The following is a 20,536-nucleotide window of genomic DNA, read 5'->3' on the forward strand; positions in this document are numbered from 1 at the left end:
TTTTTTCCAGCTGTCTTTGATGGGATGAATGAGGCCAGTGATTCTCAACCTCTACGACTGCCCAACACATTATTTGAAGGACTGGATGTTCTTCATTAAAAACAATAGTTATCTATGGGGAGAAAGGACATACAGCATAATTGTATGTGTGTTAAATACTTAAAAAATACTTTGTCATCCCACAGCCTACTTAGAAGTTATCTGACGCCCTCTAGTGGACACCAGCCCCTGATTGAGAACAACTGGACAGGCCTCGTTTTAAATCACAAGAAGTAAAATTGATTGTCCTTGTATGTAAAGTGACTTAAAATAACACAACAGTCATGTTTCAAGATATTTTTTCATTTCTAATGTCTCATGTCATTCCATCACCTTTGTAAATACATGAATATAGAAAAACATTACATGTAAACAACCAGCTTCAAATACTTGAAGATTCATTGAAATTGTACACGATTTCTCACAGGAAAAAATGAGTAAATGAGAGCTTGAAGGGAGTGAGAATGAGATGAATGCAGTGAAATTACAGGAATTCTCTTTCATCAAGAAAGAGGAGCGTTTGAACAATGAGATAAAAAATATAAAATTTTTAAATTCATTACACATATAAACAGTGTTACACAAGAAGATATTCATAGAGTCTTTATATTGTTCTTCAGAGAAACCATTGGCATGGCAATTTGCTACAATTTCCTCTGTCTATGTGCATCAATTCTCATATCAACCTTGAAAAACTGCAGTTGCACAAGAGTTTATCCCACAGTTCTTCCACATTCATTCCAAACCGTCCGATAGTTTCAGACACAAATAAGACAAAGATGACACACACACACACACACACACACACACACACACACACACACACACACACACACACATCTCACACTGATGAGTCAGCAGAGCAAACTGAGGGGGAATTCACCAAGAAGGAACCACGACCACTGCGCAGGTTCAGTGATTATGTAAATCATGTTAACGACACCCTCCTTGCGGGTCAGTTGTGAGTGTTGAGTTGTGGAGGATGCAGCAGACCATCAGGACAATCTGACAGACGTCACTGTGACTCTACAGCATCAGCTCAGCACTGTGATCAAGACACCTGAATCAGCTCTTTAAAACACTGAAAGCCCTAGATCACACTGTCTGTTATAATGCTCTTCTCCATTTGATGAATAACTGCTGCGGTAGAAAATCATCTCTTATGAATAAACGTCTGGACGCCCCTTACGAAAAAGTTTATTCAAGTGTGCTATTAGCATACTAAAAATAAGAAAGTATACTTTCAGTCTACTTTTTATATAGGCTACTTCTCAGAAATATACTTTATGTACTTCTGAGAAATTTACTTAAAATTGCACTTAAGTATACTTGACTTATACTGACAGAAAAGTCTAAGTATATTTGGCCTATACTTGGATTCAGTCTTTTGATCGAGATATACTTAAAAGTATATTATAAAAGTATAGTATAAAAGTACATTTTTGGAAAATATTGATTTATAAAGAAAACTGATATATTCCTAATTCTGAGTATCTGAATTTTTTTGTAGGCTAGTCCACTGGTAGTGTACAGAGGAATTTACTTCAAATCTACTTCACTCTTTCCTCGCCATTGACTGAATTTTTAGGCTATACGGTAGGGGGCGCTGTTACGCATCTTCTGAAAGAGTACAGAATCTCCAGATCAAAATGCAAGAGAAGAAGCTGAAACAAGCGATATTAGATTACTCACGCAAATATAAAATAAAGCGATCATCAAACATTAAACAGCATATAAATAAAAACTGCCAACCGTTATGTGGACTATGAAGCTTTGGGGGTGTTTATGGACTCGATCTACTCCACCTGTGTTTGATCATCATTCTGAATCCCATCCGGACACAGTCTTTGACAAAAATGCAATTTTCTCAGCGTTTTGTTTAAAATGTTTTCTTTTTTCTTTTCTTTTTTTTTTTCAAATGAAACTTACCCACATTTAAGTGTTGACAAAAAAGGATTAATGAAGTTAGAATAAAATGTTTTTAAAATGTAAAGAGTTAAAGTACAGTATTTCAAGTATAAAATATAATACCTAAATAGGAACATAGTAGTATACTTAAAGTGCAAAAATGATATATAAAAAGTAAACTATAACCACTTAAAGAAGACTTACAAGTATACTTGAACTAAACTAGTAGTTTACTGAGAGTATATTTCAAAGTGTACTTTCATATACTAAAAATGTACTACTAGTATTAAAATAGTAAACTGCTAATATACAAGTTCACTTGTAGTACAGATGCAGTACAAATGAGAAATGAAGCTGTGAACTAGTTGTGTACTTTACTACTGTTACACTTATAGTACACTTAAACGTATACTTCAATTGGGGCAATTTAGTCCCAATCAGTATTAAAATAGTACACTTACAAGTTTACTACTAGTACACTGATACTAGTATACTTACTATACTTAAAAAAACATACTTAAACATTACTTAAGTATACTTGATAAAATACAACTTGAAGTATACTTCTTTTTCGTAAGGGGCAGTAATAGTGCGACGGTAACTGCACCAGGCAAAGGCCCGTTCACACAAGCAACGATGACTATAAAGATAATGATATATTAGCTATAACTATTATATAATATATTATATAACTATATTAGCATCCACACTAACTCACGACATCGTTCTGTTTATTACAAGCATGGCCTGCAGTTTTGTCATCTGCTGCTTTAAATGCTTGAGCTCTTTAAAGCAGGATGGATTCTGATTGGCTATCAATGTTTTTACAGCTGCAAAAATCGTTCTGAAAGTGACAGTGATACCGTTCCTCTGTGCCGTTATCATTATAGTTGTGATGTGGACTATTTTAGAACCAAATCATTAGTTATCGTCCTAGATGTGCACAGGTCTTAAAGGGATAGTTCACCCAAAAATGAAAATTATCCCATGATTTACTCACCCTCAAGCCATCCTAGGTGTATATGACTATCTTCTTTCAGACGAACACAATTGAGATATATTTTAAAAATATCCTGGCTCTTCCAAGCTTTATAATGGTGGGGGGCAGATTTGGAAGCCCCAAAAAAAATTAATTATAAAAAATAATCCATATGGCTCCCTTTTGAAATGAGGTGACATGTTTTTGTAAGAAAAATATCCAAATTTAAAACTTTATAAATTCAAATAACTAGCTTCCGGCAGACGACCGTACGCTTACTGCGCAAGTTGACTTGCACCAAATGAGTAACCTGTGACACGATGTATGACGCAGGATGTAGGAGTACTGTAAATTTAGGGTGTGTTCACACTTGGCATGTTTGTTTTTAATTAAAACAAACCCTGGTTCAATTACTCTGTTTGTGTGAACACTACCATCCGAACCTTGGTGCACACCAAACAAGCGGACCGAGACAGCTAAAAAGATGGGTCTCGGTCAACTCTGGTGCAGTTTGAATGATATATGAACGCAACATGAACCAAAGACATGTGAACGAACCAAAAACAGCAAGATGAGACCCTAAAAAAGACAGAATGCTCACGCATATCAGTTTTTTCTCGTCATAGTCGTGATGTTGCCCATCACAGTTCTGTACAGGCGTCAGAACCGCTTCTCCAAATCGTTTGTGTTTGTGACAGAGGGATTCCTGTGGCTGTTTTGACTCCTTTACACATTTTATAAGCTCTTCACGAATTCTCAGCTGGTCAAAATACCATCATATGTAGGCTACATACATACAACAAGGTCATTTATATCAGCACACAGCCTTGTTTTGGATGTTTGGTAAGTTCCGTCTCAAAATAGGCAATACGTCATAAACGCCAAACAATCAGATTGTGAATGTCTCCCTGTGACTTTAGGTTCATTATCTTTCGGTTCAGTGATAAAAATGCCAATCTGAATGCTAAGTGGACCAAGACTAAATGTTTTTTTTGGTCCAGACCAAACGAACCAAGCAAACCAAACTACAAGTGTGAACGCACCCTTAGACGCCTCTCACAGTTAAAAAAATAAGGCCAGACAACAAACTCAAGCTCATCTTCTCTTATATCGAAATCCTCTGACAGTTCTCTTTAAAAATTATCGTTTTAGACTTCGAATTCGTGACCAGTGTTTTGCGCTTCTGCGCTTCTGCATTCGTCATTGCGTCATGCATCGGGTCAGAGGTTGCTCTTCCACCGCAAATCGTTGCGTATGGCCGTCTTCCGGAAGCTAGTTATTAGCTTTAGAAGGCCTTTATGAACCCCCTGGAGCCGTATGGATTAATTTTATGATGAAATGATGCATTTTTTTTTGGCTACAAAATGTGCCTCCCCCCCTTCACAACCATTATAAAGCTTGGAAGAGCCAGGATATTTTTTAATCTATCTCTGATTGTGTTTGTCTGAAAGAAGATACACCTAAGATGGCTGGACCGTGGGTGATTTGCGAGATTTAGCAGGGGTTTATTTTGCACTGAAATACTACATTCTAGACTGTGTAACTGTTCGGTGAATTCACCCTCTGAATACCGTTGACTTTTTACCTGTTCTGGTTATGGCAAGGCGAATAACAATAACAATAAAAAAAATTCATGTCATGCAGGATGGAGTATATAACGTGTGCATTTCAGCCCCTATACAGTACTCTCCATAACCCAATCAGAGCTCTCGATGGTGCCTTTGCTCCCGCTGCTGTCTCCTTCCTCATCGCACTGCAGCAGCATGCCATTCACTGACAGGCTGCGTTTGGTCCAGATGCTGCTGATCCGCCGCGGATACGAGCACAGCTGCTGCGCCGTGGACACCGTGAAGTCGCCCATGTCGAACGAATGGCTCCTCTTTGGTTTGGAGTCCAGAGGCAACATGAGCAACTTGCTAATCCGTGAGTCTAGTGTCCGGCCCAACAGAGGCTCTTTGTCAGTAGGGTCCGCTGGGGCTGAAGTAGCAGCTGCAGCAGCCGCGCTCGCAGGGCTCCCGGATAATTGCGGCTCCTTGGCCTGGCCCCGAAGCTCCAGTGACGTGAAGGCTCCTAGAAGCTGGTCTAAGTTGTTGCGGGGCTTGGGAGGCGCAGACCTCAAAATGTTGGCGAGGGCACTGTTGGGGCTGTAGGAAGTGGTATCTACTGAACCTGAGGAGGAAGAGGAGGAGGAGGAGGACAAGCTGCTTTGGAGCGAACCAGACTTGAATTTGACCACTTTGTCCTGCAGGGTCACTTTGGGCTTGGGCATCGGCAGAGGTACCCCATTCTGCCCCAGCCGTCCTCCATTGGTTTGAGAGTACGTTTCACTGACGTCGCTCAGCTTGCTGACAGGGGCTTCACTGCTCCCTCCGCCATCCCCTGCCTTATAGCGCACCATCAGAACCACGATAAACACCAGCAGCGTGGCCACGATCACTCCGCCCACCACCAGGATCATGGTGCCGCCCAGCAGTTGTCCATGTAGAGACTGGCATTGTGGGTAGTCGTCCCTGGTGAAGAACTGCACGCAGCCTACCACGTTGGTGGCCGTGAGCGTGGTGGCGGAGTCGTCCCAGGCCGCAAGCACACACAGGTCGTAGCGAGTCCCAGATACCAAGTTGGTGACGTGGAAGGCCTTACTGGAGGAAGGAATCATCCTACAAACACACAACGACAAACGCATCAAACACAGTTCACATTAGAAGATCATGTGATCGACTGAATTAAAGGGTTAGTTCACCCAAAAATGAAAATTCTGTCATTAATTACTCACCCTCATGTCGTTCCAAACCTGCAAGACTTTCGTTCATCTTCGGAACACAAATGAAGATCTTTTTGATGAAATCTGAGACCTCTCTGTCCCTTCATTTTCAGCTACACAACTACCACTTTGACGCTTCAAAAAGTTCATAAAGAGATCGTAAAACGAATCCATAAGAATTGAGTGGTTTAGTCCTGATTTTTCTGAAGAGAGCTTTATATGATCAACAGTTTTAATTTAGGCTTTTATTCACATATAAATATTCATCAACAGTTGAACGGACGCTAAAACATGTTCGCTTGACGTGCGAGAACTAATAAGGTTCATTCTCATGTTTCGCAGCACATTTGAGCTTCATCAAAAACCAGTGATGTTCATTCTGACGCGTTATGTGGCGTGTTTGAACTTCCGCAAGAGGTTTGTTTTCGCGCATCAAGCAGGTTCGGTTGAGCTTCTGTTTATGTTCGCTGATCAATGTTTATATGTGAATAAAAGCCTAAATTCAATCTGTTCATCATATAAAGCGATCGTGTTTCTTCAGAAAATTTGGACTAAACCACGCAAATTAATATGGATTCATTTTATAATCTATTTATGAACTTTTTGAAGCATCAAATTGGTTGTGTAGACTGTCAATGGAGGAAAAATTTCTCAGATTTCATTAAAAATATCTCCTTTTGTGTTCCGAAGATGAACGAAAGTCTTACTGTTTTGGAACGACATGAACATGAACATGATGATATATTTTTCATTTTGGGTGAACTAACCCTTTAATATAATATAATATAATATAATATAATATAATACTTTCATAGAATCAAACAACAGAAAACATCAAAACAAAACTTCATTGAAGTGCACTTGGGAAGCTTGTACCTCCAAGTCGGGCATTCGTTATTATGACACGTCACAAATTCATGTTGGAAACGCAACGTGGAAGTAGTATTAACAAAACAAAAGAAAAGTAAACAGTAAACCCAATTCAAAATGATGAAAAATATTAATTTATATCACATATTTTACATGGTATTACAGCTAAATGTGAGCCAAACATTTCAGTGAATAAAATAATTCACTACAGACTTGCTTTCCGCCTGCTGATTTCTCTATATTATACATGTTACCTGTATTATAGATCAGTGTTTCTGCCTTGTTTCAAACAGAGATGTCCCTTTTAACTGGTGTTTCACCTAATATGAAGGGTTTCCCACTTGTAAATATGAGTTCACCCAGTGTTTCTTGTGCTTGGAGCTGGTAATTACGATACTTCCGACTCCACTTGAAGGGCACATTATTCATTTAGCAGATGCTTTCTTATGCAAAGCAGGGAAAGAGAAGATGAAAATTCAGACAGCAGCAGACGCTACAGCACAATTTGCACTTATGTGTCACGTAAAATTATGAAGAAAAAAAAACACTTGAAATCTGACATATCACAGAAATATGAAAAAACAACAGTTGGGAATCCAATTAAAATGAGAATTTTTGTTTAAATGTGTCTGAAGTGTCAGATCAGATTTCAAGACTCTTTTTTGACACCTGTGACGTGGCGTGTCTGTGATGTAGCGTCTATATCAGTCTATATAAAGTGCGCTATTTTTGCTCTTTTCCCATGAAGTAAACTGCTGCTATCTGATGCTTACCGCACACAAAGATGGAAATATCTAAATGAGATTAGAAATATGATTGACGGTAATGGTCCAACACAATGAAGACTTTTAAGGAAGAACTAGTTACTGGATTTGCCAATGTTACAGGCATCAATTATGTATTAAAATCTTTCTTTTTTTCTTTCTTTCTTAAATTAAACTGTTTGTTTGATATACACAATCAGCCTCTGTATATTCTGCTTTGTTTTTGAGTTAATGCATTTATTACTTCTGGACACAGACATCAATCACAAAGTCGTGTTATTGCTCATTTCTTTAGTGTTTTCTGTTCTAATTTTCTGACAATTGTTTGAATGATTATTTTATATATATATATATATATATATATATATATATTATTTTTATATATTTTGGTATCAACTATTTCGGACAAACATCATAGCTCTTGTCAGTCAGACACTCTCTTCCTGTTCTTGACCAGAATAAGCCACAAACTGGCCTAGATTTTATGCCATTAGGAGTCGAATGCCTAAAAATATTGCTTACCTGTCCACTAAACATGACTGGACACCTCTTTATTTTTAATGCGAACTTCACTTAAGTTCATCCCTGCTGAGCTGACCGCCAACAGTAATTGGCTAATTTACTTCTTCAACCCATCTGTGCTGCTGCCATGAGCAGATGGCCAATCTGATATCACTGACATATATGTATATATATATAAAGAAATGACATAGCGCAGGAAAGTAAAAACACTGCAAGAACGACAAAAAGGTGTAAAGCGTTCACTTCTGCACAGGTTTGATCTGTGGGTCGCTGCAGTGAGAGGATGATGGTACAGGCTCTTCTGCTGTCATGAAGCACTGAAGGATGGAGCATCGCTGCTGTGACGCAGAGGACAAACCCATCACTGACACTTCAACAGCAGCTCTGGAATCATAGTCAATGCATCACTACTGACAACTGACTCACAACCTTCCTAGAATATATATACCACCGCTCAGACGTTTGGAATAATTAAGATTTTTAATGTTTTTGAAATAACTCTCTTCTGCTCACCAAGGCTGCATTGATTTGATCAAAAATAGAGTAAAAACTGTGAAATATTATTACAATTTAAAATAGCTGTTTTCTATGTGAACATATAAAAAAATGTAATTTATTCCTGTGATCAAAGCTGAATTTTCAGCATCATTACTCCAGTCTTCAGTGTCACATGATCCTTCAGAAATCATTCTGATATGATGATTTGATATTTATCTATTTCGGATTATAATCAATGTTGAAAACAGTTATGAAGCAGCACATTTTTGTGGAAAAGTTCGGGGTAAGAAAAAAAAAAAGAGAAAAAAGTTAATACTTTTAATTCAGCATGGATGCATTAAATTGATCAAAAGTGACAGTAAAGACATTTAGAAAGACTTCTATTCCAAATAAATGCTGTTCTTTTGAACTTTCAAAGAATCTTGAACAAAAAACATATCAAAGTCAGGTTTATTTAATTTGGTTTCAACAGGTTGTTATGCCCAGACGACCGCTGCCCTGCGAACACCCACAACACTGCAGCACATGCGGCGCACATTCAGTGCAAACATCCCTCACGTTTGTTCCTGCCGTGTGACTCATGGCTGCTCTTAGGGGTCCATGCTGGTGTCTGATCAGAGATTAAAGGTACAGTAAGTGATTTCTGAGAAACAGTACTGCTGATATTTGAAAACAAAACCCAAACAAACACACCTCTAACCAAAAGAAACACTATGCTACACAGGCAATGACTAACAGCTGGCGCATCAGACAGCTTGTGCAATATGGATGAATCCGCTGTGATTCAGCAACAACAACAGCATATCTTAGTTCTGTGAAAGTTAGCAAAACCACTGTTACTCACATATGGAGCAGAGACAACACAACCTCGGCGTCCTTTCAGGCCTTTAGTAATATCTCAGCCATCTTTCTTTCTACAGTCCTTCTACAAATCTCACTTTTGCTCACTCTCCCCCATCATGAGCGAACACGCCCCCTACTGCTGATTGGCTACAAGAGTGTAGTGCTGCTGGGTCTGATCGGTCCGATCCACTTTGTTTTTTCTCCTATACACACAGCCAGGACTATGTACACACACACACACACACACACACACACACACACACAAAAACAATGTTTTTTTTCCCTCAGCACACACACAGAACACACAACTAGCAAATATTCACAAAATTGTTTGTTTCAATTTTCAACAGCGTTTCTCAGAAAACACTTACTGCACCTTTAACAGCCCAGCACTCAGACACTCAGACACTCAGCATGTGACACAAGAACCGTTTGGAGACTTTCTGTTTGAGTAACCAATGCTTATTTTTGCAGTTGCTTGTGACACCAGTGATGCAGAAATGACACACTTCAGCTTTAACTTGACAGGACGTCTTAACATCGCAGTAAGACGTGATGAAACAGACATTCATCTGACGTATTTACATGCAAGGAATCAGCAAATGTGATTATAAGCCAGAAATGCTTAATCTTAGAATAAGAGATCAGTGAGAGGGAGATGTTAATGAGCGGTCACTGAGGTAAATAAGATGCCTCTTCGTTTACACACACACTACAAGTGATACAAATGATCTCTTTTCTGTTTATGCAGCGTTGCTCCAGTAGACCTGCCTACTCTAAAAACTCACTGGACCCGCTTCTCATGTACACTAGCCTTAAATGTTGACATCCTTCAAGTTCCACAAGGAAAATCACAAAGAAGAATGCCATCTGGAGAAGTCACAGAATTGATCAAAACACAAGGTGTGTGTTCTTAGTTTCACTCTTATGAGTGTGAGAGAGCATGCAAACAGAGAGATCTCACCCTCACAGTTCTAAGGCTGTGACTGTTGCAGCACTGCATTTTTACTTTGAGTGCAGATAGAAATATTGTTTGTTCTAGGAATCTTGTCGTGTTGCAGCTGGTTTTGACGCTGTAATCTTGGCCATGGTGAGAGTTTATTACTCAGTTTGCTGCTGAGCCATTATAAAGAAATGAGTCAATAATGTATTTTCTCACACCGGCACAACATGGATGCCTCTGATAAAGATGCCACACAGAATTACTGCCCATGAGCTGAGCAGAGCAGTTTCTTCAGATATCCATGAGTGAATGCCTTAAGTAATTTGATTTTCCCTCTGTCTGGATTCCCTTTCTGAAAGTGCACTCTAGCAGCTGCTACTATTACCTCATCAAAGAGCAGAGGATTGACATACTATTCACACATGGAATCCCCTTAGATTGTGAATACAGAGAATAATCTAGCAGACATAAAGAGAATGACCATGACAGAGAAGGGAAGGGAAGCTTTTTGAGCAAGTGATCGGATGATCAGTAAAGGTCACATGTTGTTTGTCTATGTATGTATGAGTCAAGTGGACGTAGTGAAGGATAAAGCGTGAATCCCTGCAGATAACTACAGTTTACAAATGTATGCTATATAAACCATCCGGGGTACAGTTTTCTGTTTAAACTACAAAACACATCACCCAGCACCTGATAAAACTGACAGTATTTGCACACTAACCCTGATGAATAAACAGTATAAGGCTATTAAATAGCAGTCCCAAACTGTTTTTAGGTAATATAATAAAGTAAGTAAGTTGGTCTGAGCCACCACAGTCATCAAAAATATAGAAAATAACACAAAGTGAAAATAAAGTAGGGTCCTTCCGTATCATCATGTTTTATTTTTACACAGAGATTGGTAGGTCTATTAGTAAAATCTGTTGACTTAAGCAGTCTTTGTTGCATTATATGCCAACGGTGACAGTTCAAAAATAGGAAAAAGCACTTCTTGTGTTTTTTCCCCTAAAGTTTGCATTCCTATAACTCAAGAAATATTAAAGATATCTTAATATACTTTTAGATTCTGGTTCTTAACAAGCTTTTCTTTTGGTATCCATATTTTTAAGGCCCTATATTTTTCATTTCTAGAGATATGGTGATGTCATTGTGGCTCCATGAGTAAATTGTTAAATTGTACACATTTTCAGGGGTCGAAAAACAAGCGTGGGTCACTTTGCATCCAGCTAAGTTTTTCTTTCAAAGAGGAATGTCTAAAGAACAATTTGTGTTGAAACTAAAAATTGTCTTCCTTTATCAAAACAACTGCATATAACATTCCTGTCTGAGTACCATAATAAATATGTTTGCTTGCCTATAACTCTAGAAGTATTAAAGATCTCAATATCCTTTTAGATTCTGGGTCTTACAATGATTTTAGATTCGGGTTCCTAAGAAATGTTTCTTTTTGAATCTTAATTTTTTTAGGGCCCAATATGGTTCAATCCCAGAGATATTGGGATCCAGTGGCGTAGCATCTAGTTATTCAGAGTATGGATGTGCCTATGGGCCGGGGTGGACAGGGGCCTGCATCCATAAAGCTATGACGTCATTCGCTTCATTACTGCACGGCTTCACTGAAGCACATGCGCACACATACAGACAGTCACTCGCACACAGTGATCAGAGATCGTGCAGCGCACACACAGAAACATTAAGGAACACAGAAAGCTGTTGTCAAAGCTGCCCCACGACTTTTAATACTAAAATAGCTTCACTACTGAAATGCTAGGGTTGGGAAAATAAATCGATGCATCGCGAATTGAGAAATAATTCTGGAACGATTCTGAGATTTTACAAATGCATCGCTATTCTCTCTGGAATTGATTCTGAGCTTAGTTTTTAACAGCAGATGGCACTGCGTGCTTTAGAAACAGCTGTACTCTGCTTGCTTCCAATTCCTTACACACCAATTGAACCTTCCATAAAGTAATCATACATTGAGTTTGAAAAGATTGAAGCGAATTACAAGGGTGTTTGCAGTGGGCTGTTTACATTAATCTCGCGTCATAAAAGCATTCTGAGGTGCAAATACATTGTCAGACTCAGCCGAACGCACGAGCGCTCTTCTTCTTGTGCATTTGAGTGTGCGGTTAAAAACTAGCCTAGAGCACCATCTGCTGTTAAAAACTAAGCTCAGAATTGGGATGCATTTGGAAAATCTCAAAATCGATTAATCGATTAATTTTTTTCACACACATACAATCTCTGCAATTGAAGTTGTTTGCGGAATTATTATCTTTACGTGTGTCTCCTCAGCGTGGATGAATCTAATGTTTGCTGTCAATCACCACATCGGTGTGGATACTGTACTCCGGAATCACAGACTGTAGTCTTGGAAGTATGACCAAAATAAGAATTTTCACTGGAGAATGTCATCTGAACAAGTAAGTAACATGTCTGCCACTTTTGTTCTGACTAACTGAGGGAAAAAAAGCATTACAGTAAATCGTGCTGCCAATGGTGATTAAATCTAATGATCGCTTAGCAGCTTTAAAGGCCCACTGAAGTGCCTTGGAACGTGCAGCATTATTCAATGTGTTGACGTAAAACAGGAAGACAGGGTGGGACATATCAAACAGCTCCTCCCCTTTTTTAAAATAGCCAATAGCGTTCCACTTATATCACAGCTCGGCCAGAGCCGTTGAGCTCAATAAAACCTCAGTTTCCTTTTAATCTCTAACAGTTTCTCCTTCTAATCTCCTCCATATCGCTTTAAAATATAGCATTCTGTGCAGAATTAAAATGGGTCCAATATGTTTTGTGGTCTGCGCCGACTCACAGATATGATCTGCTCTGTGCTCTCATGTCTCTGGACCGGAGCAGACTGTGTGTGTGCTGTGGTTTGCGTGACGCTAACGTGAAACAAGACTTCATTTAGCCTCAATGGAAAGTATATTTACACTGTCTTAATCGTTCCTATCCCCTAGTGCACTATGTGCCATTCAACATGTAGAAAATAGTAAATGTGTGAACAAGTGACCAATTTCAGCAGCAGCTTCAGCGTCTATTTATAATGTAGGGGACGGGACGCTTTAGATTCTAGAGAGCATTTGATTGGATAGAAGATCTGATTGTCCACAGTGATGTCATGAAAATCTGTGATCCATTTTAGCGGAAGTGAGAGACTATAAGTTTTGAATGCTTATATCTCCTAAATGTGAATTTTGTCATTGTTTTGGAACACACCAGCTTATGCATAACCTTAAGGCAAACATATTTAAGCCATTGCCTAAATTTTGATGTCAGGGGGACTTTAAACTGCGTCTGACAGAAGAGTCAACAGCTTTCACGCACATCTTTCAAAATAAGTCTCGCATCAGTAAAACGTTAAGAATTATGTTGGGTTTTTTTTGTTGTTGTTGCATACTCTGTGACCCACTCAAAACAGACCAACAAGCACTTGGATCCCCACAGATTGTTAAATCACAACATATCTTTGTCTGGGATCAGTATTTCTGTCACAGCCCTGGAAATGTGAAAGAAGACAATCTGTTTCATACCTGTAGATAAGGACCTCATCATCTGAGCAGTTGTACTGTAGCTGGTACATTTTCACTTTGGGAGCGGTTTTGCTGATGGACCACCTGACCAAGGCAGACACAGCAGTCACCTCAGACACGGACACTGCTTTCTCTGGCTGGCTCTTGGGAGCACCTTTACTGGTCCTTGAGCTCCCTGTAATGTCTGACAGACGGGACTTGGGTTGTGATGCCTGGCCTGTGCCGTTGGTTATGTGGGGTAGCTGAATAATTGACAGCTCCACTGAAGCAGTTGATTCACCAGCCAGGTTGGCTGCAATGCAGGTGAAGGTCCCATAGTCCTTTGAAGTTGTTATTAGGATCTGCAGGGTCCCATTGCGGTACACCACAGTGCGGGAAGAGTTGCCCAGCAATTGATCGTCAGGGGTCACCCAATGGATAGTTGGGGTGGGATCTCCGATGGCTTCGCACCGTAGACTGGCGGTCTGCCCCTCGAGAACAAGCATCCTGTGGGTGTGTTGAGTAATCAGTGGCTGCTCACACAAAAACTCGTCCTCTCGAACATTCCAGAAGTAGCGGCCCTTCAAGCCAGGAGGCGAGGCGCAAGTCTCCAGGTCATCATCTCGCTCCAGACGCCGGAACCAAAGCAATTCACAGTTGCAGTGAAGCGGATTCCCTCCTATGCTGAGTGAGAGCTGAGGGGCGAACGGTGTGGTCATCACCTCTGAATCCTGCGCTCTGGCAAAGATGGGATCCGGCGGAAGCTTCTGAAGCCGGTTAGAGGTGAGGTCCAAGCGGGCCAGCCTCTCCAGATCCACAAAGGTCCCCTCTGGAATGTAGTCCAACAAATTGTGGTCCAGGCTCAGCTGGTGCAGGTTGATCATCTGTCGGACTGAATGCCAGGGCAGAGCCTGAAGGTTGTTGAAGGACAAGTCCAGATCCTCAAGTGATCCGGCAAGGTCTTCAAAAGCCCTCTCAGAGATGCGACCTAGTTGGTTGTTATTGAGGATGAGATGCTGCAGGCTGACCATCCCTCGGAGGTCATCTGGGCCCAACTCCACTAAACGGTTGTTATCCATATGAAGAGAACGGAGAGTCTCCAGGTCCCCAAAGGAAAAGGGCTGAATATAGCTGATTGTATTGCGGGAGAGCGTAAGGTCCACCAAGTCTGTCATGTTGGCAAAGTCCTGCTGTGTGATTCGAAGGATGTAGTTTCCCCCCAACCGGAGCTCCACTGTGCTGCGATCTATATCAGGTGGCACGAAGAGAAGGCCTTTAGCCGGGCACAGGGTCCCAAGTGACTCCGACAGGTTCTGGCACACACAGTACTTGGGGCATGCACGGGCAATCATTACAGCCATACCCAGGACCAGCACCTGACAGAGCATGTGGTCCATGGTAGATTCACATGAAGGGACCTGGAGGACAACAATACACAAGGAACAATCAGTATCATCAAATAGAGGATCATTTATGATTTCATTGTCTTTGAATCAGGTTACTGTGACAGATGTTAGGAAGCAACAGAGGACTTGTGCATGTGCAGTAAGTTTCTAGATTCACTCAGTGAATACTGATCAGCTGTACAGTTGGTAACCACACTAATGCAGATTAAGTACTTATGCATAATGTGTGGGGATATCCTGATTAGGTTTTTTGTGTCCCGATCCGATATGAGTCATTTAATATTAAGTATCTGCTGATATTAAGTCCCGATCCGATACTTGTATTTCCCTAGTGCTTGGTGCACACTTCAAGTACATCAGAGTTATTAAAATCAATCCAGTATATACAGGAAATGTGCAGAGTTTCTCAGGGGCTCAAATGTAAAAAAGGGGGCATCTATCACTATGGAGTTATTCAATATAACAGTTACTACAGTAATGATATCTATCTATCTATCTATCTATGATACTCTCTCTCTCTCTCTCTCTCTATATATATATATATATACACACACAAATGAATATGTAGAATAATTGCAACAAAAAGGAAAAAAAAGTGGAGATAAGGTTAGAAAGCATGAATCTCGCTGGTGTCAGAATGCCAGTCTGTCAGTCAAGTCCGAAGCAAGACTCAACCAATATCAACGCGTTATGGCAATGATGTTGTAGGCAGTCTGACGGCAGATAAAATTAAGCAGTAAATAAATTACTTTTGAGTGTTTTTTTACAAAAGTGTGCATCAAATATGCTAAACATGGAAGCCTGAACACATGTGTTATGCGCTAGAGCAGAACTCATTGGTTCTTGAGCATCATGCACGCACATTTGAGCTTCTTCTTTTCCTTTTAATGGAGGTTGGCAAACCCACTAGAAGGTGCATACTGCCACCTACTGCACAACACTTGTGTGAGCAAAAAAAAAAAAAGCTATATACCGCTGTAAAATAAAGGATCAAGCTTACGATAGCTGATACCGATCAGTTAAAACCGGATCCTTGAAATTGGCTCGGGACATCGCTAATAATGTGTGTTATAAGTGTGCAGGATGCAAAATGCGGGATGCCATGAAACGGATCAGTCCAGAGCTGTGAGAGATAGTAAGGCCTGTCTTGTGTCTGGCAGCACAGGGTGCAGCTCTATGGTTTCAACAGCAAGTTAATGTTGTGCTTTCAACTGACAGCATTTCTGTTGTGTTCTGTTGTGTACAGAAAATAAAGTGATTTCTGTTGAACCACAATGAATATTTCAATGGCCATGAATAAAAAATGCTTGTAAAGAGTGAGCTAATGAGAATAATTACAACTTGATCATCATAAAATCTAATATAAATGAGGAGTGCCACATTTTCATCCAAATGATAATTAATCTACACAGAGCCAAAGGCCAAAGTGCATGATCTTAATCCACTGAAAAGTTTTCGTAAAAATTTTGTCACTAGGTGTGGAACATGCAGATGTGCTTGTTTGAACAATGAACTTCACTTCTGTATTGTATGTTGCTTCAAAAAAGCCTATAGTGCATTTTCAGAGTGTTTTCTGCTGAGTTGCCTGTGACACTCTGCAAAAATAGGCTCGAAGGCAGAGTTCTACTTTGGTGCCGCAGCGTGGGGCTGCTCACACATGCAGTGTGAATGCAGAAACCCGTGGTCGTGGCAGACAGGATGTGTGAAGTGTTGGAACAAATATTTGCATCTAAAGATACCGATTTCACTCTCAAGGCAACATCAACTACAATGTATTTTTGTTGTTAAATCAAACAAACAAACCAAACTATACTGGCATGGAGCACCTGGGGAAGAGATTGGCTCTGTCCCAAATGGCACGCTAAGCCCTTGCAGTCTCACTTGGAGTCCACACTTTTGTGACATAATGCAGCTTTGAGTGTTTGGCAGAAGTCTGCTGTGGAGCTCACCCCATTGTGGGCTCAGCAGAAGCGTGCATAGCAGCCGCAAAGACGGAGCTCGTGTTGGAGCAATAGCCTTGTGGCTTGCGCTCCAACAAATGGCACAGGTACGCATCAGGTTACCCGAGTTCGAGTCCCAGCTTGATGTCTTTTGCCTGTTCTGTTCCCCTTCTCTCCCCTCCCCATTGCTATCTAATAAAGGCATAATATGCCAAAATTATAACTTTAAATAGCACCCTTCTGAAACCTAAAATGACAAATAGGACACCCTACAGTCTCATCCACTGTAAGCCCACAAGAGTTGAAGAATTGGGCCATTGTATCTTCCTTCACAGTCTTTAAGGAAGCAAATATAATGTCCTGTTGGAGTACGTAAAGGAGAATTACCTCCTTTTCTCCTTACTACTCCATCAGAGTGACATGACCCAACACAGCAGAATAAATCATTGTGTTGGAGTAACAGCCAGGGCAGGCAGTCGATGAGTGAGGAATCAGAAAGTCATCTTAACTCTTTAATTTTGTGTGTTCAGTCACATTTAATGACCTTTTAAATCAGCTTTCACTTGCAGAATAAGTTAATATGTTACAAACAGTTATTTATTTATTTATTTATTTTTTACGACAAAAATTACCAGGCATAATAGTGAAACACAAGATGGTAAGAAAATCTGGTAAACAGAAGCTCAAGCATGTTCACTTGACATGTGAGAACCAATGAGGTTCATTCTCATGTTACACAGCACGTTTGAGCTTCCACAAGAACCAATGAGGTTCATTTTAGCATTTTACGCAGCACGTTTGAGCTTCCGCAAGAACCAATGTGGTTTGTTCTCACGCATCAAGCAAGTATGTTTGAGCTTCTGCTCATGTTCGCTTATCAATGTTTATATGTGAATTTCTATGCATGCAATGTGTTTCATACACTCTGTGTGGCTGTAGGGTTGGGAGGTCATGAGTATCTGCCTCTGCTGAGACCATGACACTGATGGGTGGTCAGGGGCAATGGCCTCTGGAGAACCAGTGTGAAGCTAACTAACATTATCGTTTTACTTCACTGGAGGAATATTACACATTGTATTCCGCTGCAAGCTCATTAACATGCTTGGCTAGAAATGAGACATTTGTCTGTGCACAGGCCTCATCACCTTCAGACCATGACAGAGAGACACAGAGAGTCTGGGAGGAGGATTTTCCCTAATTAAAATCTGAAAAGCAGAGGATGCTTGATACTTCAGTTAATGGGATGGTCCTAATTGCGGTCAATAGTGCAAACTGCACAACAAATCGCATGCTTAGCAGAAGAAAAAAGAGAAAACAGAATAAATAAAGAGAAAACCAGACTGGCTGGAGTCTGGCCATGACCACTGCTGACAATTAATTGCTATAGAAATTATTGTATACTCATAGTTGTGTATGAGTCCCTCAACTGTCCTCATTGTGAAAAGATGGATCTCAAAATCATACAGTCACTGCTGGAAAGGGTTCAAATATGCAGAAGATGCTGGAAAACATTTGCAGGACCTGGAGGATTTTTCTGAAGAACAGTGGACAGTTTAACTGCTCAGGACAAAGAAGGGACTCCTGAACAACTATCACAAAACATAGAAACAGTCATTTATCATCCAGCTAACAACACACAGAATTAAGATTCAAGGTTATGTAAACTTTTGAGGTCATTTTTATAAATTCAGTTATTATTTTGTCTTGTGGACTACATGTAAAAATCTGTTAGCTTATTCAGGACAGTATTAAACCGGATATAGTAGTGCAGATATATGCATGATGGTCCCAGGATGGATAATTGATCAGAAGCCGGTCCCCTTTACAGTATATCTGGAATTTTTAGCTAGACTGAATTTAAACTTATTCCAACATGTCTCCAATGCAGGAGGAGAGATTCGAAAGCACTTACCCGTGCGAATCATCACTTCCTTATTCTAAACACTTTTACAGATCATTCAAAACACATGCTGCATTTAAAAGTGGGGGTAATCCATCCCAGACACTCTCCAAATGTGGTTTCAGTGATGCATTTTGGGGACATTTACACCTGGCATTTAATGTGAAATCACACTGAGATCCATCTCTACAATGCATCTCAGACCCGTGTGTGGTCAAAGCAGCAGAGAGCTGTCAGAGCTTAACAGCATCCTCGTTACATCATCAGCAGTCAACAGATCTAAACCAGATTATGTGGAGGCCCACGACAAAATAAATGCATGGGCCCATCTGACAGATTAATGCTCCTTGTTCAGACTTACTTAATGCTACTGCACATCGAGTTTTTTAATCTTATTTTACACTTTTTTAGTTTAGTAATCTAATTTGTTTACTAACAAATATGAATTATAATTACAAATATAAAATATAAATACTAACAAATGTAAGTGAAACAGGTAATGCACTTACAATTAAGAACTACATTTAGTTTTCAGTCACGTGACCGCTGCAGAGACCTGGAGGGCAAAACATCCACAGAACTGCAGCACAGGCCTGTCAGTTTTCATCTGTTTCAAGCCATGAATATTTAGATCACCTCTCAAAAGAAGAAAAACAAAAATATGTGAACAAAATGCAAATTTTGGGCACTTGTGATCCATAGAAGGCACCTGCTGCAGCAGCTCAATCACTAAAAACAGCGGGACATCCTAAAGTGCTTGACGTGAAAAACACTTAAAATGCCTTAATGTACTAAAACAGTGATTTATATCAAATTCAGTATATACCTCATTGATGATGCAGACTATATACAGCCGAACAGATGAGTCCAGAATATGAACGCAACACGCTAAATAGGTTAAGTGTTTTGTTTATAATGCTTTTCTATAGAAAAGCGATTGACAAAAAAAAGCACATTGCGTTTATATTCTGGGTTCATCTGCTTGCCTTTACATAGTATGACTCTTCAATAAGGTGTATAGTGAATTTGGTCTTTTAATATCACTGTCTTACTACATTAGTACTTAGTACAAACCTGGTAAAGAAAAAAAATAAAAAAGACTGGCGGGCAGTGGAGGAAAGCCTTGTTTTGCCCTCCAGGTGGGTGTTAAAAACTGTGAATTGATTCATGGGAGCAAGTCAGCTCTGTCCGCCAATGTTGCATTTCCACCTACTGCATTTCAGCCCACATTAACAGCTGCTAACACTACTCAACCTTCTAAACCCTAGCTAACTTAAGAAATTGAACAAGAGTATCTTTAATTCATTCGTCATTGCCAGATAGGTATGTCCTCTTCATTTTCACGAATTAAAACTTCCTACATCATGCATATTTTCGGGATAGCATGACTGTACAGGGCTGGCGAGAGCATAAATGAGATGAACCGCAACGAGGGTTGCTGAGATGCTGCTGTGCATTATTTGAATTATTTAAATGATCAGCCCTCGGGATCTGCCTGGGGATGAGGCCTTAAACATTAAACAGCCCCGTTTGACACATTAGCCTTTGGAGTGCTTTCACGTCTGCTTCCAGGAACATGTCCTACTTGGTGAAATCACGTTCACCTAAAATTTCCTGCAAATATCACCCCAATTTTTTT

General features: G+C 40.0%; 1 protein-coding gene across 3 annotated transcripts in view; it reads right to left on the reverse strand.

Moving 5' to 3' along the window:
* Positions 1-321: 321 nt before the first annotated feature.
* The window catches only part of lrfn2b (leucine rich repeat and fibronectin type III domain containing 2b), a 79,054-nt gene continuing 58,839 nt past the window's right edge, over positions 322-20,536 (reverse strand). For all 3 annotated transcript variants that reach the window (XM_051874923.1, XM_051874921.1, XM_051874922.1), the window contains 2 exons: positions 13,673-15,069; positions 322-5,583 (listed from right to left, as the gene is read on the reverse strand). In XM_051874923.1, the coding sequence (XP_051730883.1) occupies positions 4,602-5,583; positions 13,673-15,048 (2,358 nt within the window). In that variant the 5' untranslated portion in view covers positions 15,049-15,069 and the 3' untranslated portion in view covers positions 322-4,601. The remainder of the gene's footprint in view (positions 5,584-13,672; positions 15,070-20,536) is intronic.

The sequence above is a fragment of the Ctenopharyngodon idella genome, chromosome 20 (assembly GCF_019924925.1).
Source record: "Ctenopharyngodon idella isolate HZGC_01 chromosome 20, HZGC01, whole genome shotgun sequence".
In the NCBI taxonomy this organism is placed as follows: domain Eukaryota; kingdom Metazoa; phylum Chordata; class Actinopteri; order Cypriniformes; family Xenocyprididae; genus Ctenopharyngodon; species Ctenopharyngodon idella.